The sequence below is a fragment of the Penicillium odoratum genome (assembly GCF_028828045.1).
Source record: "Penicillium odoratum strain IBT 22623 chromosome Unknown utg000008l_segment0_segment0, whole genome shotgun sequence".
NCBI classification, from domain to species: domain Eukaryota; kingdom Fungi; phylum Ascomycota; class Eurotiomycetes; order Eurotiales; family Aspergillaceae; genus Penicillium; species Penicillium odoratum.
Window position 1 is genome coordinate 888,273 of NW_026643150.1, and position 26,438 is coordinate 914,710.

The window sequence follows — 26,438 nt, forward strand, 5'->3', positions numbered from 1 at the left end:
TGGTTTTGAGTGGGCTGTTAAAATCATTTTCATCTATTATGTACTACGTACTATATAGTCTCTGCGGGCATAAGTCGACCAAGCTCTGTGATTTCTTGGTAGGCTTTCAATTGCGTTTTTTTTGCTATGAATTTATGATTGGGGCTGTCAATTTAATCTTGAATTTTTATTCATACTACAGAGAACCAACCCCAAGCTCTAAAAATGATAAATTGAGCTAATCTTCAATTAGGTTGAGACATGCCAATTATATTATCGAGTGAAAGCAGATTACATAAGATCATAGAGTAGTATTTTGAGTGTGGAAATCTTGTAATTACCGACGCAGCAAAAGAAAACCAAAGGTAATTAATTAAGTAAAGGGATGTTTTCATTGTTTCCTGGCCTCTGATTGGTATATTCCATTAGTACGGCAATATGCACGTGACCTGTATCATGTGACCAAGATCGTCCCATTCCGACCTTGCGATGTCTATCCTGGCTCCGTCCGTCCAATTCCGATCGTTCAATCCCTCCCCTTTGTACCACAAGGTAGGTTTTGTTGGGCCCTACAACCTCTTCTGTTTCAGCAGCAAACTTACACCATCCAGATGTACGCCTCCTCCGCTATCCGGGCCCGCCTGGCCAACGTCGCTGTCCGTCGTGGTTTCTCCACCACCCGCGCTCAGTTTGGCAGCCCCTACCACTACGCCGAGGGCCCTCGCACCAACATCCCCTTCAACCCTCTGACCAAGCACTTCTTCTGGCGCTACTGGGCTTTCATGAGTTCGTCACATATAACACCCCGACCACAGACCCACAATACTAACGTAGAGCCTCCTTTAGCTGTCGGTTTCGGTGCTCCCTTCGCCATTGCCGGTAAGCTTTCAATCGCCCTGATGGCTCAAGCTGTAGTACTGACAACTTATTTCCTCTAGTCTGGCAAACCTACAAGACCAAATAAGCTCGTTTTCGTATTCCTTACACGGCACTACGGACGGCTTGTTGGTGGAAAACTTGAAATTGGTTCTCAAAGATGGAGGATATCATGTACAAAGTTAGAGAATAAGTTGGGATTTTGTTTACACACCAGATCACCTCAATTGTAGACGTGTAGAAGCTGTAAAGCGTAGCTGGGTCGACGTTGAAATATGAATGAAGTCATTGGCTGAGCGGATGTGGAAAATCAAAAATCTTTGGTTCGGCGGTTGACTTTGTATCAGTCTCGGAGCCACAACCTTGCCACAAATACCACCACCCCGGCAGATATCAGTGTATGAGACTGTGCAATAACACTGACAGTCTAGGTCTTTTTGATCGAGTTTTCCTACACTTACGATCTCACCGTCTCATGGCGGGGTAGAAGTTCGGGACCCGATACAAAAAAAAAAGTTTAGACCCACCATCGAAGATGCGCAACCTCAAAAACGTGCGTCTTCAAGAGACGCGTGTTCAGGGTGATCTTCCCTTGACCGCCACGGCTTGGGACACTTCGTCAGACTCCGTCGTGTGCACCTTTGGCCCTTCTCAGGACAGCCCAGTCATCGAGCTCAGAAGGAAGCGCCCCGAGGTCGTTTCCGCTGAGCAGCTGAACCTCAATGACTTTGACTGCATTGCGTCTTGGGATGCACCATGCCCATTGCCAGACTTGCCATGTGACCGAGTCCTCTCCTTGCACTATTTTGCGGATAACTTGACCGCAGTCCTGGTGCTGGAGGGCGGTGATATTATCATGGTGCGCGAGGAGCCCCTCGAAGGAGAGGACAAGATCGAAATTTTAGGCTCAGTTGATGTGGGAATCTCGGCTGCGGCTTGGTCTCCAGATGAGGAGCTGTTGGCTATCACGACCAGAGCCAGCACCTTCCTGTACATGACTAGGGAATTCGAGAATGTCGCTGAAATCACCTTCTCCCAGGCTGACTTGCAGGCATCTCAACACGTTTCTGTTGGATGGGGTAAAAAGGAGACTCAATTCCATGGTAAAAGAGCCAAGGCCATGCGGGATCCTACTGTGCCGGAGAAGGTTGATGCAGGCATACTAAGCACCTACGATGATGCCCGCACAACTATCAGCTGGAGAGGCGATGGGGCTTATGTTGCCGTCAATACTGTCGATGAGGATCTCCGCCGTGTGATAAGAGTGTACTCGAGAGAAGGAACTTTGGAAAGCGTCAGCGAACCGGTTGACGGCCTCGAGGGTGCTCTCAGTTGGCGCCCTTCAGGAAACCTTATTGCAGGAATCCAACGACTGCAAGACAGGATCGATGTTGTGTTCTTTGAACGGAATGGTCTTCGCCATGGTCAGTTTACTCTTCGCTTGACTGAGGAGGAACGTCAAACCTGGGCATCGCGCATCCATCTGTCATGGAACATCGACTCCACAGTGCTTGCAATTCGGTTCACAGACCGAATCCAGCTCTGGACAACGGGCAACTACCACTACTATCTGAAGCAGGAAATCCCTGTCATGGTCGAACCAATGGCCACGGTCCCATACTCCTTTGAGTGGCACCAAGAAAAGGCTCTGCGAATGGTTGCTGGGTCATCTGGTATGCTGTCTAAGACTGCTTAGCTGGAACTGAAGCTAATAATTTATAGGCTCTATTCTGGATATCGATTATGTGTTTGATATTCATCATGGGTCGACTGTGATTCCGGAGGATGTTGGAGCCGTGGCCGTTATTGACGGGAGTAAGTTTCTCCCATGTCATTGACGAGGAGTATTGATACTAGAATCTAACTTTACCTCCAAAGAAAACTTGAAGCTTACTCCGCTGAGACTGGCTGGTGTACCACCTCCCATGGCTCACAATGAGCTGAAGTTAGATTCCAACGTTATTGACGTGGCGTTCAGCAAGTCGGGTACGCGGATCGCTGTTCTAATGGAATCAAGCTTCGCGATTTTCCTCTGGTCTCTCAAGAGTCGCCCAGTCCCTCTGCCGATTCTTGAATCTAGCTATCCTCTCTCCGATGCGGTTGATAGTCGACCCAGACAAATCGCTTTCGTGAATGACAATGAGGTATATGTGTTGAAGAACAGTGCGCCAAACACAAGTCATATCGAGAGAACGACCTTGGAAACTCGTGAAACTCGTCTTGTCTACCAGACATCTGACTCCGAGCAGCTCTCATCGATGTTTGCTGGAATTGGACACCTGGCTTTGTGGTTTTCCCACGCCCGTCAGCCCGGTCATGCTGTTACCTACTCAATCATCGAGATGACTGAGGGTGATGATATCTCTATTGCTCCTTGGACTGACTGCCCCAACGTTGACACCCATTGGGCCAAAGCTGTTTCAATTTCAGACACCGAGGTACTACTTTCTGTGACTTTGCTATTAGAATAAATTGCTGACTATTATAGCGAATTTTGATAACAATGACACGAACAGGTGGCCTGTACGCCAACAAGCGGGTTCTTGCGAAGAACTGTACCTCCTTCTTGGTGACCCCATCACATCTTCTGTTCACTACATCTCAACACCTGCTGAAGTTTGTTCATCTGAACCATGTGGATGGTATGTTAGAAGTACTACATACGTGTCTTGAAACTCAACAACTAATAGAATGCATATAGAGATGGAAGTGCCCGAAGATACCCCGGAAACGGATGAGAGATGCCGCAGCCTTGAACGTGGATCAAAACTCGTGTCCGTGATGCCGTCGGTATTCGGGGTCGTACTTCAGGCACCACGAGGTAACATTGAGACTATCTACCCTCGTGCGCTAGTCTTGGCAGGCATTCGTACCTTCATCGATCAGAAGAAATACCGTTCTGCATTCTTGGCTTGTCGTAGCCAGATGGTTGACTTGAACATTCTCCATGACTATGCCCCTCAGCAGTTCCTGGAGAACATTCTGCTTTTCGTTGAGCAAGTCAAGAAGATTGAATTCATTGATGACTTCCTATCTCGTCTCAGGTAAAAAAATTGCTACAAAGAAAGAAACCCACACTAACTCTTCTTAGCGAGGATGATGTCTCTCAAACATTGTACAAAGATACTCTTAAGATCTCCAAGAACGAATCCGCAGTTGTTGCTCAGCCAGATGCTCCAAATGTGCCTGCTGCTCTTAAATCCACAAACAAAGAGGGCAAGATCAACACTATTTGTAATGCTTTCTTGGAGGTTTTGCAAAGTCGCTTGGACACAAACTTGCAAAACTTGATTACTGCACACGTGTGCAAGTCACCACCTGATCTGGAAGCTGGCTTGGGGCTAGTTGCACGTCTACGGACTGAAAACCCTGAGCAAGCAGATGATGCCATTGAGCACATGTGTTTCTTGACAGATGCCAACCGCCTCTACTCTCACGCACTTGGAATTTATGACCTCGAACTTACCCTTCTGGTCGCTCAACAAGCTCAGATGGACCCCCGAGAATATCTTCCGTTCCTCCGCAAACTGCAGCAATTGCCCGAGACTCGCCGTCAATATGAGATTGACAACCACCTCTCGCGCTTCACAAAGGCCTTGAAGCACCTTTTCACCCTGGGAGCCCACGAAGAGATTCTCGGCTACGTTGCCAAGCACGTCCTATACAAAGAAGCTCTCGAGATCTACAAATACCAGCCGGAGCAGCAGAAAGAGATCACGCATCTCTATGCCGACTACCTCTCTGGGGAATCTAAACACAAGGATGCTGCAATTGCCTACGAGTCGCTCGAAGTGTACGGCGAGGCCTACAAATCCTATCACCTAGCTCATATGTGGCGAGAGTCTCTATACTGTGCCATGATGGCCTCACTGTCCGAGGAAGATCTGGCTACGCACATTAATGACCTCATCGTAACCCTCGACGAGGCTCGTGACTATGTGTCGGCAGCAACAATTCATGCAGAGCACCTGCATGACATTGAAACAGCCGCACAGCTTTTGTGTCGGGGTTCGAAGTTTGCCGATGCCGCCCGTCTGCTAACGCTACACGGCAAAAAGGAACTGGTTGCAGACATCGTCGACCCCGGACTGGCAGAGGCAATGGGATCAATGACGGATCTGCTCGCAGACTGCAAATCCCAGCTCAATGCCCAGGTTCCTCGCGTTCGCGAGCTGCGTCAACTTCGCGCCGCAGACCCTCTGGCCTTCTACGGTGGCGATCCAACCGGCGGCGAAGGTGGCGTCGATATTCCCGACAACGTTTCTCTGGCACCCACAGAAGCGACCACGCTTGCTGGACGGACCATGTTTACTCGGTACACTGGGAAGACCTCGTCATCCCGCCACACCTCCAAGACTCGTCGCCGCGAGGAACGTAAGCGAGCCAAGGGTAAGAAGGGTACGATCTACGAAGAAGAATACCTGGTCAACAGTATCAGGCGACTCATGGAACGGGTCAATTCTGCTGTTAATGAGGCGGAGGCCCTTGTGGATGCCCTCCTGCGCCGCAGCATGCGCGAACGAGCCGCTGCCGTCGAGAAAGCGCTTGAAGATGTATTGAAGATGTGTGCAGACTGCCGTGAGGACGTGTTTGAAATCGAGGCTGTACCGGCTAAGAAGGCCGAAGACGAGGAGGAACCGGAAATTCAAATTACTTCTGGGTCTCGCGTGCTTGAGGAGAGTATGGCGGCGATTGCTTCTGGTGGGGCTGCCCGGAAAGAGGCCCCTGTTGTGAAGGAGATTAAAAAGTCTTCCCTACTCGCCTAGTGCGTGGGATGCTATCTACATGGATTATGTCGTACATGGTGTAAATGGAAATTCAATTGACTCGGAGACTCCCTAGAATTTTCTCGCGCGATACCCGTGAACTGTTCGTTTGTTCCCCTCGTAGCCTCATAGATTGTCGCCACGAATTGCCTTTGCATAGCCCCAGAAAGGGGAATAAACAAGGCCGTTGGTAGACCGGGTATCTGGATGGCTTGCCCGTCGGAGCTCCGCCCTTGCATAAGTGAGATTACACTACTCAAGTAGCGCCATTTCCCCTGCGATAACAGCCAACTGCGGAGAAACTCTTGGCCAACCAGAGCGGGGTTGATAAGACCATACCTAATTTCCTTTCTGCAGCTCGCTAACAAGCTAATCTAGCAATATTAGTGGCTTACTTGCCGAATCTTCTGTCCCGCCCCGCCGACACGGTGTTTATAGCTCCAAGCCACGCGTGGCGAGTCGTTATGTTGATGTATCTCATATCCCATGCAGAGACCGTGCTGATGCCGATCCAATCAGGCCACGAGGATGCCACGATACCTTGAAATTGGATTATCCCGCCTTTTGGGGGTGGGGACACTTGTTTGTCGCTACGCTAGCACAGTGCAACAATGTATTTGAAGCGCCTGATTTCCCTCCTTCAGTACCCTAGTTGGGCATTTCGGAATTGCTTTCATCATGCTCGTGCGTCGGTTTTATGTCGCTCTGGCCATTGCGGCTTTGACTGAGGCTGCGCCCGCTACTGTTAAGCATGTCTTGCATGAGAAGCGGGACCGACAGTCTTATGACTGGGTGAAGGCTGGTCGGGTTGAGAGTGATTCGGTGTTACCTGTCCGTATTGGGTTGAGTCAGAATAACCTGGAGAAGGGTTATGATCTTCTAATGGAAGTGTGAGTGAATAATTTTTTTTCATGTTTGCATTCCTTGTACTGATTCTCGCAAAGCTCCCACCCGGATTCAGCCCGTTATGGAAATTACTGGTCTGCAGAGGAGGTGCATGACATGTTTGCTCCTTCTGATGAAGCCGTGGAGGAAATCCGGCAGTGGCTTGAATCTAGCGGTATTCACCCGTCTCGAGTTGTTCATTCGGATAACAAGGGCTGGATTGCGTTTGATGCATATGCGCATGAAGCGGAAAGCCTCTTCAAGACTGAGTTTTATGAGCACGAGCACCAGGCCTCGTCAAGCGTGAAAGTTGGATGCGACGAGTAAGACAAACTTTGTATTGTGTGAAGATTAGTTGGTTACTAACCGTTTGAAACAGGTACCATGTTCCAGAGCATGTTCAGAGACACATTGACTACATCACTCCGGGAGTCAAGCTGACCCCAGTGCTGAAGAAGCATACCAAGGCAAAGCGGGCTTCTCAGTTGCAAGGTGTTAAGGCCAATTCGAAGGTCATGGCGGCTGAGGAAGAGGCCTACACGATTCCCGACAAGGCCCTCTCCCTTGCAAAGGACCTTCAAGGATGTGGGTACAATATGACTGCGACCTGCATCAAGGCCTTGTATGATATCCCGGATGCCAAGACGGCAGTCAAGGGAAATTCTCTTGGTCTCTATGAACAGGGATCATACTTTGCCGAGTCAGATATCGACCTCTACTACAAGACATGGGCTCCATGGGTTCCACAGGGTACTTACCCTATCCCAGCTCTGATTGACGGAGCCAATTACTCCGTGCCAGCTTACAGCTCGCTGAACAGTGGTGAAGCCGATATTGACATTGACTTGGCGTAAGTGAAACAATTTCGTCATTATCGATACCTACTAATTCAATTCAAAGGTATGCATTGATTTACCCTCAGACTGTGACTCTGTACCAGGTCGATGACCAGATTTACGAGCCAGAGGAGGTTGCGACTACAAACCTATTCAACACTTTCCTTGATGCTCTTGATGGAGTATGTATCAATATTCACTATAATTTTGCCATCACTGACTCTTTTAGTCGTACTGCACATACAGTGCCTACGGAGAGACAGGCGATGACTCAGATATCGACCCCGTATACCCTGACACAGCAGCCGGAGGCTACAAAGGCAAGCTTCAGTGTGGTATCTACAAGCCTACAAACGTCATCAGTGCCTCGTATGGCCAAGCAGAGGCAGATCTTCCCGTCAACTATACTAAGCGCCAGTGCAATGAGTTCATGAAGCTTGGACTTCAGGGTCACTCCATTCTTTTCGCATCTGGTGATTACGGCGTGGCCTCATTCGCAGGCGATGGCGATGAAAATGGATGCCTGGGCCCAGACAGCAAGATCTTCAACCCCCAGTACCCCTCCAACTGCCCATATGTCACATCGGTCGGAGGCACCATGCTCTACAAGGATCAAACCGTCGAAGATGGCGAGAGTGTCATGCACGCCAACCTCGGCGGCACGGCTGCCAATTTCAGCACCTCGGGCGGTTTCTCGAACTACTTCCCCCAACCCGCGTACCAGAAGGCCACTGTGGAGAAATACTTCAAGAAGGCCGACCTGTCTTACCCCTACTACTCTGAGTTTGAGGTGGATGTCAATACCACCTCTGGACTTTACAACCGTATTGGACGTGCTTACCCCGACGTTTCGGCCAACGGTGCCAGATTCCGCGCCTACACAGACGGATACGATTACTTCTATTACGGATCCAGCTTGGCGTCGCCTCTCTTTGCCTCAGTCCTGACTCTGGTAAGTTGGATTCCAACAAGGATATCTCGATTCATGGCTGATAATCTCTGTAGCTCAACGAGGAACGTATCTCCATCGGCAAGGGACCTATTGGTTTCGTTAACCCGGTCTTATACGCCCACCCCGAAGTTCTCAATGATATTACCAACGGTACCAGTGCTGGATGTGATACCGATGGATTTGCCGCTATTGAAGGGTGAGTTAAGCCAAGTCGTGAAAATATTTTCTTTTCCTAACCTTCTATAGGTGGGACCCTGCGACTGGCCTGGGAACTCCCAACTACCCCAAAATGAAGAAGTTGTTCCTCTCACTTCCGTAGAGGACAATTCCATAAATTATGGGTGGTTTCATAGATACTGGCTGTATATTTCAATATTACGTCTGTTAGCTGAAGCTCGCCAATGATATATAGAGGCTTCGCGTAAAGAGCTGTTCCCACCTGAGCAATAAATTCAATGATTCGACCAAACAATCGAAGCCAACCTGGGTAACCGCGAAAGCATTGATCTAACCTTTCTTCAGGGGCATATTGATGTGTCACGCCTAGATGTTCTTCTATACTCAATTTCGATTTCATTACAATTCAAAACTTATAAATCTGAGAGCTTGTAAATCCCAAGCGGCCTAGGACTCCTGGTGTTGATCTTGATCCCACGAGGGAATCCTCCATTGCAGGTGGCCCGCAGACGAAAACCATGGTATCCTTGTCAGATTTCCCCACAACATCGCGCAGTAACTCTTCGTTCACGTAGCCCTTCCGTATAGAAGGCTTTTCGTCTGTCAAACTACTCACTGCAAAGGAGTAGTTGAATCGCCCGGGAAAGCGTTCTTTGTACTGTTCTAACTCTTTCTTCAGAAGCAAATCCCGTTCCGTGTTGACACCGAAGACCAAGTTTACGTTTGTCTTATCCTCCGGATTATTCAAAATGCCTTGAAGGAGCTGGTATATAGGGGTGATTCCCGCACCGCCTGCAATGAGATGGACTTGGGAGAATTGATTAGGGACCCAATTGAATCCTTTGAGTGTTGCGGCAAAAGTAAGGGTGTCTCCAGGCTTGAGCGAGTGCATGTGTGTGCTGGCCTTGCCATTTGGATAGTGCTTTATCAGAAACTCAATGGAGCCAGGTTTATCTGGGTATCATATTGTCAGTAAGAGACTCAGGTTGGCGTTTGTCAAACAGGCTCACGATACCTAAAGAGCTGATGGGAGTATATGGGCGTATAATAGGGATCCATCGATTATTGGGTCGGGAAATTGTAAGAAGAGCAGCTGTCGATCATCAGAAACAGAGGAAATGAAGGTTTAAGGGTGGTTGTTCGCACAGGTTAGTGATAGTCCACTTCTCGCGTTCTCGTCGGGAAACTCAAATACAAGCCGTTTTGTGTTGTGATTCACAGCTTCGGAATGTTTGAGTCGCAACGTGGTAAAGCCTAACCCACGTTTGAAAACTGTGTAAGGTCCGTTAGATTCGGCATGGCCTGTCGGAGCAAGAAGTGATGTGCCAAAGTATGCGCCCGCGCCTAGAACTGCAAATGCACACACAATTCCAGTTCTAGATCTCAAAGCTAGCAAGTTAATTCTTGATGTTGCCATTTCATCAAAGTTGAGGAAAGAAGGAGAAGAAGAATGGAGAAAAGAAGTATTCATGCTTATGTGCAGTATAGTGACCGGTTTAGGACGCGCGTCAGATAGTCAGATATGGTCCAAAAGCCGACAAAATCCGATAAAGACCGATCACCACATGACATGCTGGACTCTGGACTCTACGGCTTTCGGAGTTTTGTCTTGACTTTTTGCCTTATAAGACCTTTTTTCTTTCTGAATTATTTAACTACTTATCCTCATCCAACTTAATAATTTCACTAATCCATTTACTGCTCGACACAATGGCGTCCAAACTACTTGGTATCCGCATGGCACAAGTCATTGGTATATCGGGCGCCGCATGGCTATCTGGTACGTGTAGCATTTGAAGTCAAATAACTGGTCTATTCAACTTCAAATGATCTCGGTATTGGATTTAAGTCTAACCTAATACATAGGGAACATTGCGGCGTTAAGCACAATTGCCATACCTGCAGCTGTCCAATGCCAAAAAGAAGACCACAAATCCTCAAGCCTGCTAGCAAAGCAATGGAAAGCCCTTTTTGAGAACGGAAAAGCGAAAAATCCTCCCATTGCAGCGGCAGTTGCCTCTTCTTTGGTATACTTGGCGTGGACTGTCCGCCAGGGAAGTCCTTTACACAAGACGGCAGTGAATAGTCGCAGCGGTCTCTACCTCGCAGCGGCTATGCTTACTGTCAGCATTGTCCCATACACAATCATATTTATGTCGAGGACAAACAATGCGCTTCTGGAGAAGGCTGATTCAACATCTGATAGCGACAAAGATGTTCCAGAGCTGGTCAAGCGATGGAATACCCTAAATATGGGCCGATCTATATTTCCTCTGGGTGGTGCTGTTTTTGCGGTTGTCGCAACACTTTTGTAATATAGTAAATTCTGTGTTGGAAAGTGAAACCAATCCTTGTATGTTGTGGGAGAGTTGTCGAAATCTGCGGGCACGGAGTTACCAAAGCAAGATCAAATTGTATTTATGCACATGATATTTGAAAGAGGCGGCTTTACTGTTAGGTAAAGAAAACTCACCAGAATCTAGCAAGTAATAGTAGCTGACATGTTCTTCCAATGTTGTTACTATAAAATTCTGTACCAAAGCTTGGAAAATAGATGTCCTGAATGATTTATTCGAAGATCTCATGCCAACCGAGAGACATCAATCCAACGACGCTTCTCCCAACTCTCCATGGCCTTCTCTGCCAATTGAAGACCCTTTGCCCCTTCCAATAGACTGTACTGCCATTTTTCATCCTTGACAACGTGCCGAAGGAACATCTGCCACTGGGCCTTAAAGGCATTATCGAGCATTTCTCGGTCAGGAACTTTGCTCCAGCCATCTTTGTAGTCAATTGTACCAGCAACATCAGGATTCCAAACCGGCCGCGGCGTCACGCTTTCATGCTGCACCACACAATCCCGCAGACCCGCCACAGCACTCCCCTTCGTTCCATCCACCTGTATAGTGAGAAGATCATCCCGACGCACTCGAACCGCCCAAGAACAATTGAATTGCACAATAATCCCATTCATCAATTCGAACGTCGCATAAGCACTGTCGTCAGCAGTGCATTTATATGCCTCGCCTTGCTCATCGCGTCGTTCCTTGATATGAGTCGCACCGAGACAAGACACAGACTTAATTTCGCCAAAAAGCGTGTTGATAACATAATGCCAGTGACAAAACATATCCGAAATTATCCCTCCGCCATCTTCCTTTCGATAATTCCAACTAGGTCGCTGCGCGACAACATGCTCCCCGTCAAAGATCCAGTATCCAAATTCGCCACGAACAGACAAGATTTCGCCGAAAAATCCACTATCAACGAGGGCTCTGAGCTTTACAAGGCCAGGTAGCCAAAGCTTGTCCTGGACAACGCCATTCTTCACTCCCGCCCGCTCTGCAATCTGAGATAATTCGAGTGCCTGGTCTGTTGTCACGGCAGTCGGCTTTTCACAATAAACATGCTTGCCTGCTGCAACTGCTCTTTTGACTGCATCGTGCCGTAAAGATGTGACTTGAGCATCAAAGTACACCGTGTTTTGCGGATCGGCCAGCGCAGCGTCTAAATCGGTTGTCACTCGCTCAATTCCGTGAGTCTTTGCGAGAGCTTGGAGCTTTGTCAGGTTCCTGCCCACTAATATGGGGTCTGGCATGATGATATCGCCGTCAGCGGTGGTAATTCCGCCCTCGTTTCGGATGGCGCAGATGGATCGAATAAGGTGCTGGTTCGTCCCCATGCGACCAGTGACACCGTTCATGATAATTCCAACATTGTGAACCTTTGAAGACATGATGGGGCCACTTTTGATAACAAAATGCTGAAATGCTGGGGTTTCAAGTGTAAGATGTTGCAAATTCAGAGCCGATGAGGGGTGTGAATACCGGGTCTTGTTTTACCCATATAGTGCTCCGGTTAAAGGGAATTACAGACACAAAGGCCCCGCAAGCTGACTGCCTTCACAACTATTCAATTCCGAGCAGAATTCAAAAGCCGAAAAGTCCGGACCATTCGGAAGAATGCATTACCGTACAGGAAACGCGGGTAAGACAAAAAGCTGGAGATCGCGGGGAAACCTACTCCACCCCACCCCGTATTCAGTCGGCATTCTCGCCGAACATATAAATATCAGTATCTCCACCGTACTTCGGATCCAAGTTCTATACATTTCGCCAAACATCATGCGTGACGGCAAAAAAACAGTTCTAGTCATCAATGGCCCAAATCTCAACCTTCTAGGAACCCGTGAACCACATATCTACGGACACGAATCACTCGCGGATGTTGAAGCATCTGGCAAAAAGCAAGGCAATGACCTTAACGCCAACGTGGAGTTTTTCCAGAGGTAGGTTTATCACTATATGTGCTTGGAAAATGTATCCCTCCACTTCAAAAATTGATCCTGACATTTCGACTGCCATCCAGTAACTGGGAAGGAGCCATCGTCGATCGAATTCAAGAAGCCCGCACTGATGGAACTGATGGAATTGTCTTGAACCCGGGTGGATTTACGCATACGTCAGTTGCTATTCGGGATGCGATTCTTGGTGTCGCAATTCCATTTGTTGAGTTGCATGTGTCGAACATTCATGCTAGGGAGGAGTGGCGGCATCACTCTTACTTCCAGGATAAGGCAAAGGCCATTATTGTATGTTCACTTTTGCGATATCTCTTGATGGCTGTGACTGACTTTATTCCTTTTAGGCTGGGTGTGGTGTGCAGGGTTATGAATATGCGATTGATCTTGTTATAAGAAAGTTCCCGGCGAAAGATTAAGTAATGGGGCTTCTCAATTGAATTTTGGAACTTTGATATTGGAGCCAGAATGTAGACTAAAATATATCCATCCACACTGAACTACTAATTGAACTTTCCACATGCAAAGGAAACCTCTCTCAGACGGAAGATGCCCACTGGCTGGCCGTCATCAGCTGGTCTGCGATCATGGGCCAAACCACATTGACTGCTGCCTTTTCCAACTCAATGGAAAACGCTGCAGTTGCATCGGTACTGAAGCAAAAGTCAGCAATCTGGTCATAAAATCTTGTTTCAGTCTTCAATATTGCAAGATTGAAGCTCACATCAAAGTCACATGAAAGCCACTAATCAAACAGAAGGTAATTTAGTAAATTGTCAAATGAACCGGTCAGATTATTGAACAATACTCACAATTCACGAGCAGCTCGTGCAGTAGACTCCACGCAAGAGTTGGTGGTTAAGCCTGCCAACACAACATGTGTAATATCATGCTGCCGGAGTTGAAACTCCATGTCGGTGTTCGCGAAAGAACTGAATTTACATGCATTAGTATCACCCTCCAGACAACAGAGATACTCGAATATGATTGGTTTTCCAATACTCACTTGCTGTTCCAGTGTCGAGAGACAACTACATCGCCATTGCTAGGCTGAGGCTCCAGGCCTTCCAGAATTTGGCCACCAAACTCTTCGGAAAACGCCATGTTCTGTTTGGTTCGAATTTGCTGCGCATTCATGTGTTTCCAACCTGAGTAAGTTCCATCCTTGGTCATTTGATGAAGACCATAGAAAATAGGGATGTGGGCTTTTCTTGCGCCGGCAACCAGTTCTTTGATATGCTCGAGAGAGTTGGATGACTCCAAGCTATCCTTGACGAGAGGATACAACTTTCCATCTGGGTGGATGAAGTCATTGAGCGGGTCAATGAGAAGGACAGCAGTACGAGGGCTCATATTTGCGAATGAATTGATTGAGTAGAATTGTCTTTGATGCGAAGCAAGTTAAACCTGCACCTTTCCTGTACTTTTATATCCTGTCCCTTCATGGTTGATTTATAAGAGCATTCGTCAGTATTCGAGATTTGATCATTAGGAATTTCGATGATTACTGAACACGACAGAAGACTATGCATCTGTAGGCGCAGTGACTTCTATTTTGGGACTAGTCTAGTATACTGGAGGTAATTGATCATGAGAAATAATGATTATTCAACAATGATGGCGCTGTGACTTCCATCTTGGGACTAGTGTGGCGAGGGTGCAATCATGCAGTTTGAACAACACAATCCTCCGACCTCATATATTAATTCTTTAAATTCACTCCTATTACATATTTGGCAGTCACTGAGCGTCTGCTTGAATAAAGATTGCCTCCACATTGGTACCTCAGGTTGTCTTACTACCAGGTTACACCATGCCGCTTTACCCAGGAGCTTCTCAAGGTTGCGATGAATGCCGCCGACGCCGCAAGAAGGTATGGATATTTTTCATTTCCTATGCTTGTAGGATTGGAGTCTTTACTAATGCCGAAAGCAATAAGTGTGATCTTGGAAAACCTGAATGTCTTCGGTGCTGCAAAGCTGGTATCAAGTGTGGTGGCCCGAAGGATTCACGGACCTTTATCAACCGAAACGCTGCGAATTTGACTCAACAGACTGATAGAAAAGCGCTAGTCCACGCATTAAAACATAGAAGAAACCTTAAGTCTACTGCTGCCGGCTCAGAGAGCTCAAATAGCTCGGATGGTTCTCTGTCCCGAAAAACTAAGCTATCTACCAATGAGCCAGGCCCAGCCTCTGATATAATTTCTATTGATTTTCCTGGGCGTTCAACTTTCTTGGCATTAATCGAAGACTTTAAGCCGGTTCCTATGGGGGGAATCTTCAGCGGCGATAGAATATCGCGAGACCACCCCACTTTTTCGAGCGCAGCTTTGTGCATTCGAGCTTTACTGCCGCTCACATCTCTGCGGATTGAATCGCTCAATTTGACCATCTTCAGTCTTCTCACTACTTATATGGGGAACTTGAAACAGGACATAAAGCTTGGACAGCTTGCACAGTCATCGTACACGTCCGCCTTGAAAGACTCACGTCCACATATCCAGAACGTCATAGGAAATGGCCAACTCAGTGCTCAACCAAAGGTCAACCTTGAATTGATTTTGCTTCTAGCGATAGCCTTTGTGGCACTGGAGGTGAGAACCAGATCCAAAAATCACAAGGGAGTCTTGCGTCCTTTTCTGACCGCTGTTTCTAGTTCGTGAACGAACAGGAATACTCAGAAACTGCCCTTTTGGCCCATATCGGTGGTGTTTTAAGCATCTTAAAGCTGTATGGGCCGAGCAGCTTCTCTTCACATCAGATACGACACTCCTTCAGTGGGTTTAGGGGAATATTCGTACGCCTTCAGTATTTTCTGCTCTTTGCTTCTGCTGACGATCTCAAAGCTTTCAGTTGGACTTATCAACCATATTCCAACCTTCCTAGCAAATTCAGATTGGATTCAACTTCCATTTCTGAATACGAGGAAGACGAGAATGGAGCTTATTCACGACATTGCATTGCAAATACCACGGCTCCTTCACCAAACAGATCAATGGTTCGAGGGGCTTGAGGAATCTGCTTCCAACGATTACAACCGTCGAGAACTTTCAGACTCTCGGAAGCATAACCTAGAAACTGCTTCCTCGCTTTTAGATGATTACTGGGCGGTCTTTAATCAAATGGAAGAGTGGCAAAATAACTGGAAAGCTTCTGAGCCAGGTCCCCTATATTGGCATTCGGATATCCCGATGCCCAGTAACTCGGTCGATGTCGACTTGATCTGCATACCTTCATTCCCAAACGAAACATACCAAGTCCGCTTCCAAAATACCCAAAAGGCAGCGCACGCTGTTACCTTCTGGTCCTATCGCCTGGAACTTCTTATGGGAATGATCAAACTCCAGCGAGGCTTATTCGACACGCAGATCGAATCATTGGAACAGAACATGGCCATGGCAAAAGAAACAGCTTGTCTGATTCTGCAAACCGCACCATACCTTACATGTTGTTTTGAGGGTACAGTGGCTTCAAGGGCACCGCTACGCACTATAACGAGATACTTTGAGCTGGTAGCTTTGAACCAAGACTTCAATTCACTGTGAACTAGTATTGGAGCGTGAAGCGGGTGTCATGTTGCAAGTCGCTATGAACATGAACTGTGTATATGTACTGAAGCCCTGTGTATTGTGAATATCCGAATAATAATCTATGGAGTCTACGGGAATGGATCAAGTCTGCGGCAGAAAAAAGCATATCTTGAAACAGCTGATAGCTAGTATGAACTTTTAGAGACTGCCAGTGGTGATCAGATTGCTTTCAAAGCATCATCCATCATGTGAGTGAACGAGATGGTTATATGACCATGCGCGGGAGCAGGCATTTGTGAAACACCAGCTGGAAAAAGGAGCCTGCGCGATTTTCGCCATTGGCTGGTACCCCTATAATAGTGCCTCAGACATCTGCGCCGTAGCAGAGAGACTAGGAAAACCGACGCTAACCTTAGTTGCTCCTTCGGTGCCGAGAATTCTGCTTATCTGATGTTCTATATCTGTATCAAAGAGACGCTTCCTATGCTGGCCCTGCGACGACAAGCCTGCACAGCATCGCTGCATCCTAGAGGAGGCCCTGGCCTAACTCATGGGCATATTTGCACACACTTTTGCGCTCACTCCTGACCCACTGTCTGCCAGCGATGGCGAGACCCCTTCAAAGGCCTGGACGACTAAGCTATTAATGGCGAACCCTACGACAGTCTCTCCATTCAAACCTTTTTATTTCAGCTGTACTTCTCCTAATCGCTCTTCCTTTTCAATGAGACCTCCATTCTCTATTCGCACCCGTTCATGGCACACTACCGAGCTCTGGGGACCACTCCAGCCTGCGGCTTTTGTTGCGTATCCATCCAACAGATAACTACACGAGCCTTCAGTCACAATCGCTCCCGGGCACATATTTTCTTCCTCGGTAGAGCACATTGTACCACACACATGTAAGTAGATACATTGGCTGATCACGTCTATGGCACATGGCAGTTCCCAGCGCAATGACACCTAGGCTCCTGGCGTTCTCGCGACGGAAATATGTATATTATAAGTAAGATAGCCGAAACTACATCCAGAGCCAGGTACTGATGCCCCGCTATATAAAAATCTCTATAAAATATCATCATGAACTCTTTCTGCTATTGGCACCCTAGAGCTGTGGGGAACTTCGGTTCGAAATTGCTGATCTATAGAAGACTGCTTCCAGGCAGGTGACACCACAACCTCCAAACCAGGATCAGATACTACCCGGTAGAGGCATTGACATGCACCTAGGGAGATACAAAGGTTGCCGGGTGTCTATAAAGCTTCTATACTCCTCTCAAGGCACCAGAAAACATTAAAGTTTGTACAGGCAAAATATTTTATACTATAATCGACTCAATCCTTATAAAATCGGTAAGTATGTATCTTTGTAATGAGGTCTTGAAGCTGAAAGTGGCCTAGGCTATGCGTTTCTCGTGGGTTAATATATTGGCTCTTATCTCACTAGGTGCACTGCCCGCTGAAGCCATCAAATGCAGCTGCAATGGAGGTCCCCATCTCTCTCAGCACGCCTGTGAGAGGATCGGGGCGGTCTTTGGTCCGACTGAGTGTGGGTTCGATGGATGCTGCGTTAAGGCTGGCACGGAACAGAAGAGATTCATCGATACTTGTCATGCATTGGGGTATGGATTTAGGAGATGCGATGATTGTGGACAGTGTTGAGGCTTAAATGCGCACTGGAGGTTTCACTGAGTGGTGAACAAATTATAATGTATTAAAATCCTGTCACTGCTGGCTTTTCATGTCAAAAATATACCAAGCCCAAAATCATGATCTAAAAGGCCCGAAATGTAAATTAGATACAATGGAAAACATTCGTATCATCATTGCAATGACTGGAGTACTGTTTCCTTCACAGAAGGAAAACGGTGTTCGTAATCTGATCCCTGATCTTCTTACTGGTTGACCATCTCACCGGTTTCGGTCACAAGGTGCTCATCGACGGAGATAGGGCCCTCACCGACACCGGTCAGGATGACACGGCTGATACCATTCTTCAGAACATCCAGGACACGAGGGTCAGTCTTCTCCAGTGAAACACCTGAGGTGACATTGGCCAGGGGCTCGTGGAAGGGACCGTCCCAGCCGCCAGCGGTGGCGCCCAAGATAGACTTGATGGTACCGGCAACCAGCTCGGAATCCTTCTCCTCATAGTAGATCACAGAGTTTGGACCAGCATCGTAGGTGTAAGCGGCGACAGTGCGGCCAACAGCGGCGTTGATGTCATGCACCAGGCGGACAGCAGCACGCGAAACATCGTTCATGTAGAAAATTGGGGGCCACGAGTCCAGGCAAGTAGCGTGGAAGGTGTTGGAATCACGCATGGTGATCTCAGCAAACTTGGGGAAGTCCTTATCACGAATAGCTTCTTCAATGGCGGTCATGCGCTCAGGAACAACAGACGACACACGCTGAGCAAAAAGCTCAGAGGTAGCAACGGTGGTCTGCATACCCTCTGTGCTGGAAACGTCCTTCTTCTCGGCACTGACAACGAGGACAATCGCGCGCATCTCAGGCCAGTGGGATGCTGGGGCAACCTCCTCAGCGAGACTGTCACTTCCATCGACAAGCTCACCTGAGCGCCATGCGACATAGCCGCCCATAAGGGAGCGGCAGGCGGATCCTGAGCCTTGGCGAGCGATGCGGCTCAGCTCGCGAGGAGACTGGGGCAGCTTGTACAGGTCGGCAACGGCGCGAACGAGAGCAGCAAAGCCAGCAGCGGAGCTGGCCAGGCCAGCTGCGGTGGGGAAGTTGTTCTCAGAGACAATGCGGAGAGGGTAAGTGGAGAGCGGGGGCAGCGAAGAATCCGCATCCTCCAGGGATTTGCGGAGAGAACGAAGGCTGGAGATACAAGCAAGAGTGCGCTTGGAAGACTGGATCTCTTGCGGCTTGCCGTTCAGGTTAAGGGTATCCTCGGTGGGGTAGGAGGGGGAGCATGAGGCGGTAGTCAGGGTGCGAAGAGACTTTTGCGAAAGAGTCACCGAGAGAGAAGAGTTAGTGGGAAGGTTCAGGGTGGTATCACGTTTGCCCCAGTACCTAAAGATTCGTTCGTTAGCATTGGCGCTTTCATGTTTAGAAGCCGACAGATTGAGGGGCACAACTTACTTGATGACTGCAATGTTGACAGGGGCAGTGGTAGTGGCCCGGTAAACGGGCTGACTGGATGAGGCGGCCATTGTAAATGTAGATAAATCAGAGAAAACGAAAATTCTCAAAATTTCCTGAGACAATAAGATCTAGAAAAGTAAAGGGGGGAGGGCTTACTCTGGGGAGGAGTTTATTAGTATCTGGTGGGCGGTGAGGACAAAATTATTGATCACTAGTTCCTAAAGTGCCGATCATCAAGCAATTTCCAATCTCCAATCCTGACATCCAGATTGCCAACCACCCAATTACCACCATGGGCGCTGGCGTAAGTACTCCGTCTGTACCTACAGAGCCACCGGCAGCGACATGTCCTGTGGACCACAAGACTCGTGAAGTTTGGTTGCAACAACATGCCAATTCACCTCATCCTACATCACCCGGTTCTACCCCAGAGGCGGGCCAGCCACCAGCCAAGTTGCAACGGCCACTATCAACAGACCGAGAAGTCAGCGGTATACCACGCGCTGTTGATGCAACCACAGGAAAGGCCTGTCCCGAAAGCAATAAACAAGTTCCATCCGCATACGCATCCCCAAACGCCGCGTCGCATGGATGTCCGTCCAATGCCGAGACCGAAACTGGCCGCGATGAAGCAACGGGCAACTGGATCTATCCATCTGAAAAACAGTTCTTTGAAGCCTTGTTGCGCAAGGGTAACACCCCAGGTTCTACCGCAACGGCTTCCGAACTAGCAACCTCCGTTGCGTCGATTATCCCCATTCACAATGCGGTCAATGAGCGCGCATGGAAGCAGATTCAGGATTGGGAATCAAAGGGTCCTTCGTCGGACCCGGGAAGTAAGAAATGCGGTGGACCAAAACTATACTCGTTCCGTGGACTTGGGGTTGATCCCGAGTTCTTGAGCCCCCGTGCGCGGATCAACGGATGGCTTGGTTACCAGCGGCCGTTTGATCGACATGACTGGGTTGTGGAGCGTTGTGATGGAGAACGGATCGAATATGTTATTGATTTCTACCAAGGGAAACCTTCAAGCAATGGTCAGGGTTTAACAGGAAACGCTGGCCCAGAAAAGCTCAGCTTCTTTTTGGATGTGCGGCCCAAACTCAACTCCTTCGAGGGGTTGAGGTTGAGATTCAGTCGCTTCGTTGGCCTGTAATGCTTCCCTAAAGTTTTAAATCCCGTTTTTCGCAAGGTGAAACGGAGCATGGGCATGGATATTGGGCCACAATGTATAAATTATGTATAACCAGACTATGTACGATATTGCATTAGAGGATCAAAGACAGAAATTGATGTTCTCCATTCATAAACGCCTGAAACAATCAAGAAGAAACGAAATTTCAATTCATCAGAGGGGCCACGGAAAACCGGGGCTATATCATGCATGGGGGATATCGTGGGTAGCCATAACAAGGATAAAAGAGATCGCCAAGGTAAGCCAAAACAGGAGTGCAAAGCTATCTATCCAATGACAACAGCAAGCACGATGATTGCCAAGATGAAAGCGAGAATGACGAACAAACAACAGGCCTTGTTGCGTGCGTTCTTCTGGTATCGGCTGGCACTGCGTAGCTCAACATTTGCGCCTCGTGTGTCCTGGGTGACATTTTGAACATTCTCGCTAATGATATCAAGCTGGCCACCTTGCTCACCGACTATATGAGCAACGTCGCGGAACAGTTCGTTCAATTCGCCAACGCTCTGCTCGATATTACGGATCTCTGCCTCCCGCTCGATGATCAAAGTCTCTTGGAAATCGACCTCGCCCTGGTTGGCCAAACGTGGCTGTTCCAGAAGTTGCTGTTCTTGGAGTTGAACATCGGAATCTCCGGATGGAAGTTCACCGTCATCAATGGCGGTCCGGGCAGCCACAGCAGATGCCCGTTGCTTTTCTAAGGCCCGGCGCTGGACGGTCTGGAACTCATCCAGGTTGGCTTTGAATTCAGATGATAGCTTTTGCTGGGTCCATTTCTGAGAGGGCTGTGGTAAAAATAGGTCAATATATTGAAATGAACAGCTAGCAAACTGACACATACATTGACATCCTCCCATGTTTGGATCTTCTTGAGCCCTTCTCCTGTCTCCTTGAACCCCGCTCGAGTCTCCTCTAGGAGATTGTGGACCCTTTCGCGCACTCGCTCAGTGTCCCGCTTCGTACCGAGGAGGGCGATCTGACTCGACAAGCGGGTTGTATTCGAGGTTAATGTGAAAATCTGGTCGGATAGCGACTCCGCCAGACTGTCGAAGCCAGGATCGTCGCGGTATTGCGGGTCATCATCCCGGCGCATGGTGGTAGGCTGGGCCTCCAATGAGCTTAAGCGATCAAAAGACATGCTAGGCAATGTTAAGGAATAATAAAGAGTGACTAGCGACGGAACCTAGCACATTGAAAGGAAATTGCGCTGGTTGCTCTGCCTGCTGCAACAGAATGCAGGTCACCCTCACATGACGTATATTAAGCTAGTCTAAGTATGGACTAGCGTCCTTATTGGCCCACTGAGCCACATATGATTATCTAATAAACGATCCATAACTTAACTATTGTGCCACAAAGTCACCTGACCTTATTATGGCTGGTGTGTTTTGATGCCTCAAAATATTCGAGACCCGGCTTTGTCTTCGATCTCATCATTTCGGCGCATCTTTGATTCTCCCTCGACCACAGCTTCGTCGCTACACTACCGACCACCTACCACAGCTTCTCCAGCTTCTGGGATGGTTCCCCGGACCATGCTCTAAGTGTCGTTCCATTCTCTTTCCCGAGTACCATCCGACGCTACCTTACACATCATGGCCGCAATCAAGCCTCGGCCATATAGGCGCATTTTGACCTCATCGCTGCACCGGCGCTTTGTTCATGCTTCTGCGCTCGCCTTGCTGGTTTGCTATGGCATTGCAATTGCGATCGGTGACAAGTCATCGTGTAAGTCATGCGCCCGCTTTTCGAATCTTTTCTTCAATTCCATTGTTGTATCTGACTCCTAATTGATGTAGTCTTTTGGTCATGGTTCCCCATCGGTTCTTGCGGGGTTCGCGCTGTTCTACTTTTTGTCTCCTCTCTCGTCGTTTTTGTCCTCCGAGTCGGCCAAATGCATCTTGGATCGAGAACGACGACATCTTCTCTCGGCACCTTGAGATCTCTCTTCCCTCTACAAGTTGCGCAAACCTTTGCTTGGTATCTTTTCTCCGCCTGGTGGTTCACTGAAATCTATATTTGGTCCTCTTCGACCAGTGCGCACCTGGAAATGGTGATTCGCGGCAGGTACGTTACACACCACAGGCAGCTTTGAGCAAACACTGACCGCCATCAGGCCACATGAGCGCCCGCATTTGAATGAAAGACCTATTTACATCCACAGCTTCCACTTGATTCTAGCGTGTGTGCAGGCAGCGTCCCATCTCTACTACGACTATGACAGCGTCCCCATCCCGGTCGTTAAACGAGCACAGAATGCAGACGATCAGCGGACACACCCCGTTCCCCAGACCTCCAAGCATATCCAGCGTTTGCTGCCAAAGATGGTCATGACTGGCCTCACAAGAACCGCCACTATGGCTGCTATCACTCCAGTGGTGTACCGTTTGTTCCTTCGGCAGAGCGCCTGGAGCTGGTCCTTATACTTTGCCAAGCTGTTTTGGAACTTCCCTCGATCAGCCTCGGAGCCTGACTCATTCTTCCCCCCTGGATTTTTGCTCTTAGTCTTCCGTTCTTGGTTTTCAGGCTCTCTGCTTGTCTTGTGCTGGCAGTGCACCAATCTCTTCTTCTCTGTATTCATTGGAAAGGAGCCTCTGAAGCGTGGACAGCCGCTTACAAGCGAAGCTAAAGATCCCAATGGAAGCCTTCTTAATGGGTTGAAAGCGAAGAAGTCAGTTGTGAAGGCTTTCGCACTATGGGAGCTCGGTATTATCAGCCAGCGACAGCCTGAACGCCGAAAGGCTATTTTCAACGAAATTGACCGTGACAACGGCACGACTTGGGCCCAAACTTTGGAATGTCTGACTGATGTCATCAAGGGAATCACTGTGCGGATCGATGCCAGCAAGGCCCCTGCTCCTGTTGCCAAACCATCAGCAGAAGGAACAGTCTTCCAACCTACTCTTCAGACGCTGCCGCGACTGACGGATGCCCCGAAAAGTGAAAATGTCTTTGCAGCTTCGCCAAAGGCTACTTCACGCCAGGAGCAGTTCGGTGAAGCGTTCGGCGCGACTGCGAAATCTTACGGTCAGTCACCAGACTGGACACCCCAGGCACGAGCCCGCGCTCGTCAGGTGCTTGACCGGGCTTCATCAGCTATGCTCAGCCCCGAACGCAAGCAAAGACTTCTTGCCTCGTCCGAGGAGCTGAAGCTACTTACTGGAGGCCCTTCCACAACATACAAACCTGAAAATGTCCATCCAGTGATCGCACAGTTCCTTCGCTCCCCAGTTGGACAATTCTTCCGCCAGTCCTATTCACAGCGCGCTTCCAGCATCATCCTCGGATCTCCCGAATCCTCTCTAAGCTCCATCGTCGATGCGGTTGATTCCTTGACCCGGCTTTTGATAGCCAGTCTGGCAGAAGACCAGTACGGCAAGGTCCAAGCCGACGTCCCGCCTGCGATTCGTCTACTTACCAACACTATTGTCTCTTTAGAGGCGTTTATTCACCAGGGTGGCCTGGACGCTCACTGGACAGATATCAACTTCCCTCCGTCAAGTCAGCCAGAGGCTCAAGCGGAAGCCCGCCGAGTTCCTGACGTGGATCTCGTGCTGGATACCCTGAAGAGCAGTCTCGGTGACCTGCTAAAGGCTTTCAAGCCCTACCTGCGGGATATTGGGCTTGCAGGCAAGGACCTCAGGCTAGCGAAAGAGGCGGCTGGCATCGACATGGAAGAGTCATGATCTATGATCGTATTCATTGGGGGCTCAAAGCCTTCAATCAATCTTATGTGTATTAGTAGCGGTTGTCGCCATAGATAGTCGCTCAAGTTATGTTCTGCGCTCATACAGGAATTGGTTCCTCGTGGGCAAATGCATGGTCGGCGTTTTGATTTTATCTCTAAGTACCCCGATGTATTTTTCCTGACTAGGTATGAAATTTTCGTCTTTCACTTACACTCTCATGGTATATCGTGCTCAAAAAAGTTAGACGGTAGGCACTTAGGTACTAAAACAGAGGTATACTAGAGACTATTAAGGTACGCTACATAATTCAATCGGCGCATTTGACTTGAAGCCATGTGACGAGTAACGAAAGAGTAGCAAGCTTCTTTTTGAATGTAAAGCCTCAATTCTAACTGGCGGCAGATTCCACTAACATGGTTTTCAAAGCAAATTTGAAGAGTGTAAGTAGGCCCTTTGCAGAGGTCAAAAAATGCACACCTACTTGCCTTGACATTATGTATATCCGCGGCTTCATGTAGGTCACATGACGGCATCCACAACAACATGCAACTTCACCCGAAACCACGTACCTACTCACGTCTGTGCAACCAGCATTCATTGGACTCCCGGCAAGGCTTCTCTTCGCAGTGATTCTCTTATACTTCCATCATCATGTCCTTAACAAACGTATATCACCTGCGCCGGGTCGCAGATACCTCTGCTAAGTCATGCCTCATCTGCTACAAGCCATCAACAAGCGTGTTGATCACACCGGACAATAAGGTATAACTCTTCCAGAATCATGATAACGCACTTTTATATCTCAAATCCCCTTCTTGCTGTTATGAACATGGTCACTGATGGTCAACTCAGGATTTCTTCTACGTGTGCCCCGCACACCTGCAAGACCGCCACTTCTGCTCACCTCTTGTCGATGCAGAGGGTGACGCAAAGCGCCAGAAAGAAGAGGCAATGGCCAAAGAAATTGAAAAAGTCAAACAAGAGTATGAGGAGAAACAAAAACGAAAGAAGGAGAAGGCCAAGGAGTCTAGCAAGGACGAGAAAAGCGCCGATTCTAAAGATAAAGACAAAGTTGATTCGGACTCAAAAGCTAGTGATGAGAAAGAACGAGATGACAAGGTGAATAAGTGAAAATTATATGCCTGATGAAATACATTTGCTAATTGCACTTCTGGCCAGATTGATTCGATTAAAAATGCGGGCAATGAGACCAAGACAGAGAATGGGTCGCGGGTCTTTGAATTGCACAAGTACGTTCTCTCAAGGATGTCTTCAAATTTTGTGCTCATCAGTCTAGGACTTTCTATCAAATGCGAATCGACCGGCTGCGAGGCATTGAAAGGGCCAAAAGGAACCAAGAAAGATTGAAGAACCCATCACTATTTCCATCTGTTCCGAACCGCGAGCTCTAGTCTGTATTAAAATGCTCAGGCTCTTATAAGCGCGATGCATTTATGATGCTCCGGGCGCCGACTTCGAAGTACAACTGCATGATGTCGATACTATTATTCCTGGATGCACCCACGATTTCCTCCTTCGCATGCAACTCAACAGGGGCAGGGGCATATTGAATACCCTGGCAATCTTGTCTTATCGGCCACCATCTGCAGAGTCGTTCAACAGAGTGGGCAAAGGCGGAAAAATCCTCTCACCTACCCAATGGATTCCGCCTTGATCAAGAAGAAATCTCTCACACAAGGCTGTTTCCTTCTGCCCGCTGAATACTCGTCGGATTGGCGGGGAAAAAGCAGTTGGTCAGTATTAGGTCAATGCCACGAATCAAGGCCTTCCACGGAACTCACACACTGAGCACGCGCCCTCCACAAACGCGGATATAGAATGGCTTACGGCCACAGTTTGCAAAAAGGTTCTAATCCTGCATGATGTATCGCTTTAACCTTCGGCTTCTGCCGCGGAGGACCGAGCGAATTACCCTTTCAGTGTTCATATAAAGCATATATTTATATAATGCAAGGTCTCCTACATCGTGATCTATACAATGCCACGGCAAGGCAATGCTACCTTAGCTTAACTCGAAACATGACCATTCCTTCGAAAAAAAAAGGAACGTGTCTAAGAACTAAGCTACCCTGTCGGGGAAAGGCTCCGTGGACTCCGTCGGCAATTACTGCATATGTGCATG

At 48.3% G+C, this 26,438-nt stretch overlaps 15 protein-coding genes across 15 annotated transcripts; 10 read left to right on the forward strand and 5 right to left on the reverse strand.

Annotated features, from left to right (window-relative positions):
• Positions 1-590: 590 nt before the first annotated feature.
• Positions 591-943, forward strand: N7520_010561 (cytochrome c oxidase VIIc family protein; the record flags this gene model as incomplete). The annotated part of the gene is made up of 2 exons (XM_057144494.1): positions 591-858; positions 918-943. 2 exons carry the CDS (start codon positions 591-593, stop codon positions 941-943), a joined length of 294 nt encoding a protein of 97 aa, XP_056990248.1.
• Positions 944-1,390: 447 nt separating this feature from the next.
• On the forward strand, positions 1,391-3,326 carry N7520_010562 (uncharacterized protein; the record flags this gene model as incomplete). Its single annotated transcript, XM_057144495.1, has 3 exons — positions 1,391-2,528; positions 2,578-2,670; positions 2,734-3,326. The coding sequence occupies 3 exons, from the start codon at positions 1,391-1,393 to the stop codon at positions 3,324-3,326; spliced, it is 1,824 nt and encodes a 607-aa protein (XP_056990249.1).
• Positions 3,327-3,358: 32 nt separating this feature from the next.
• Positions 3,359-5,621, forward strand: N7520_010563 (uncharacterized protein; the record flags this gene model as incomplete). Its single annotated transcript, XM_057144496.1, has 3 exons — positions 3,359-3,497; positions 3,557-3,899; positions 3,947-5,621. 3 exons carry the CDS (start codon positions 3,359-3,361, stop codon positions 5,619-5,621), a joined length of 2,157 nt encoding a protein of 718 aa, XP_056990250.1.
• Positions 5,622-6,299: 678 nt separating this feature from the next.
• On the forward strand, positions 6,300-8,613 carry N7520_010564 (S53 family peptidase; the record flags this gene model as incomplete). The annotated part of the gene is made up of 7 exons (XM_057144497.1): positions 6,300-6,511; positions 6,566-6,829; positions 6,886-7,356; positions 7,407-7,524; positions 7,572-8,294; positions 8,348-8,490; positions 8,541-8,613. 7 exons carry the CDS (start codon positions 6,300-6,302, stop codon positions 8,611-8,613), a joined length of 2,004 nt encoding a protein of 667 aa, XP_056990251.1.
• Positions 8,614-8,877: 264 nt separating this feature from the next.
• N7520_010565 (cytochrome b5 reductase family protein) lies at positions 8,878-9,888 on the reverse strand (the record flags this gene model as incomplete). The annotated part of the gene is made up of 3 exons (XM_057144498.1): positions 8,878-9,425; positions 9,487-9,564; positions 9,618-9,888. The coding sequence occupies 3 exons, from the start codon at positions 9,886-9,888 to the stop codon at positions 8,878-8,880; spliced, it is 897 nt and encodes a 298-aa protein (XP_056990252.1).
• Positions 9,889-10,181: 293 nt separating this feature from the next.
• N7520_010566 (anthrone oxygenase family protein) lies at positions 10,182-10,786 on the forward strand (the record flags this gene model as incomplete). The annotated part of the gene is made up of 2 exons (XM_057144499.1): positions 10,182-10,251; positions 10,338-10,786. 2 exons carry the CDS (start codon positions 10,182-10,184, stop codon positions 10,784-10,786), a joined length of 519 nt encoding a protein of 172 aa, XP_056990253.1.
• A 266-nt stretch (positions 10,787-11,052) lies between these two features.
• On the reverse strand, positions 11,053-12,207 carry N7520_010567 (Gfo/Idh/MocA family protein; the record flags this gene model as incomplete). Its single annotated transcript, XM_057144500.1, has 1 exon — positions 11,053-12,207. The coding sequence occupies one exon, from the start codon at positions 12,205-12,207 to the stop codon at positions 11,053-11,055; it is 1,155 nt and encodes a 384-aa protein (XP_056990254.1).
• Positions 12,208-12,595: 388 nt separating this feature from the next.
• N7520_010568 (type II 3-dehydroquinate dehydratase) lies at positions 12,596-13,190 on the forward strand (the record flags this gene model as incomplete). The annotated part of the gene is made up of 3 exons (XM_057144501.1): positions 12,596-12,759; positions 12,840-13,062; positions 13,119-13,190. 3 exons carry the CDS (start codon positions 12,596-12,598, stop codon positions 13,188-13,190), a joined length of 459 nt encoding a protein of 152 aa, XP_056990255.1.
• Positions 13,191-13,309: 119 nt separating this feature from the next.
• On the reverse strand, positions 13,310-14,124 carry N7520_010569 (cysteine hydrolase family protein; the record flags this gene model as incomplete). Its single annotated transcript, XM_057144502.1, has 3 exons — positions 13,310-13,424; positions 13,584-13,703; positions 13,778-14,124. The coding sequence occupies 3 exons, from the start codon at positions 14,122-14,124 to the stop codon at positions 13,310-13,312; spliced, it is 582 nt and encodes a 193-aa protein (XP_056990256.1).
• Positions 14,125-15,187: 1,063 nt separating this feature from the next.
• N7520_010570 (uncharacterized protein) lies at positions 15,188-16,318 on the forward strand (the record flags this gene model as incomplete). The annotated part of the gene is made up of 3 exons (XM_057144503.1): positions 15,188-15,367; positions 15,430-15,570; positions 15,620-16,318. The coding sequence occupies 3 exons, from the start codon at positions 15,188-15,190 to the stop codon at positions 16,316-16,318; spliced, it is 1,020 nt and encodes a 339-aa protein (XP_056990257.1).
• Positions 16,319-18,198: 1,880 nt separating this feature from the next.
• mvd1 (diphosphomevalonate decarboxylase MVD1) lies at positions 18,199-19,479 on the reverse strand (the record flags this gene model as incomplete). The annotated part of the gene is made up of 2 exons (XM_057144504.1): positions 18,199-19,339; positions 19,409-19,479. 2 exons carry the CDS (start codon positions 19,477-19,479, stop codon positions 18,199-18,201), a joined length of 1,212 nt encoding a protein of 403 aa, XP_056990258.1.
• A 224-nt stretch (positions 19,480-19,703) lies between these two features.
• Positions 19,704-20,567, forward strand: N7520_010572 (cytochrome c1 heme lyase CYT2; the record flags this gene model as incomplete). The annotated part of the gene is made up of 1 exon (XM_057144505.1): positions 19,704-20,567. One exon carries the CDS (start codon positions 19,704-19,706, stop codon positions 20,565-20,567), a length of 864 nt encoding a protein of 287 aa, XP_056990259.1.
• A 305-nt stretch (positions 20,568-20,872) lies between these two features.
• N7520_010573 (SNAP receptor PEP12) lies at positions 20,873-21,744 on the reverse strand (the record flags this gene model as incomplete). Its single annotated transcript, XM_057144506.1, has 2 exons — positions 20,873-21,391; positions 21,448-21,744. 2 exons carry the CDS (start codon positions 21,742-21,744, stop codon positions 20,873-20,875), a joined length of 816 nt encoding a protein of 271 aa, XP_056990260.1.
• A 457-nt stretch (positions 21,745-22,201) lies between these two features.
• On the forward strand, positions 22,202-24,292 carry N7520_010574 (nucleoporin NDC1; the record flags this gene model as incomplete). Its single annotated transcript, XM_057144507.1, has 3 exons — positions 22,202-22,334; positions 22,406-22,673; positions 22,723-24,292. The coding sequence occupies 3 exons, from the start codon at positions 22,202-22,204 to the stop codon at positions 24,290-24,292; spliced, it is 1,971 nt and encodes a 656-aa protein (XP_056990261.1).
• Positions 24,293-24,946: 654 nt separating this feature from the next.
• Positions 24,947-25,707, forward strand: N7520_010575 (AAA-ATPase Vps4-associated 1 family protein; the record flags this gene model as incomplete). The annotated part of the gene is made up of 4 exons (XM_057144508.1): positions 24,947-25,057; positions 25,148-25,414; positions 25,475-25,545; positions 25,593-25,707. The coding sequence occupies 4 exons, from the start codon at positions 24,947-24,949 to the stop codon at positions 25,705-25,707; spliced, it is 564 nt and encodes a 187-aa protein (XP_056990262.1).
• Positions 25,708-26,438: the final 731 nt, after the last annotated feature.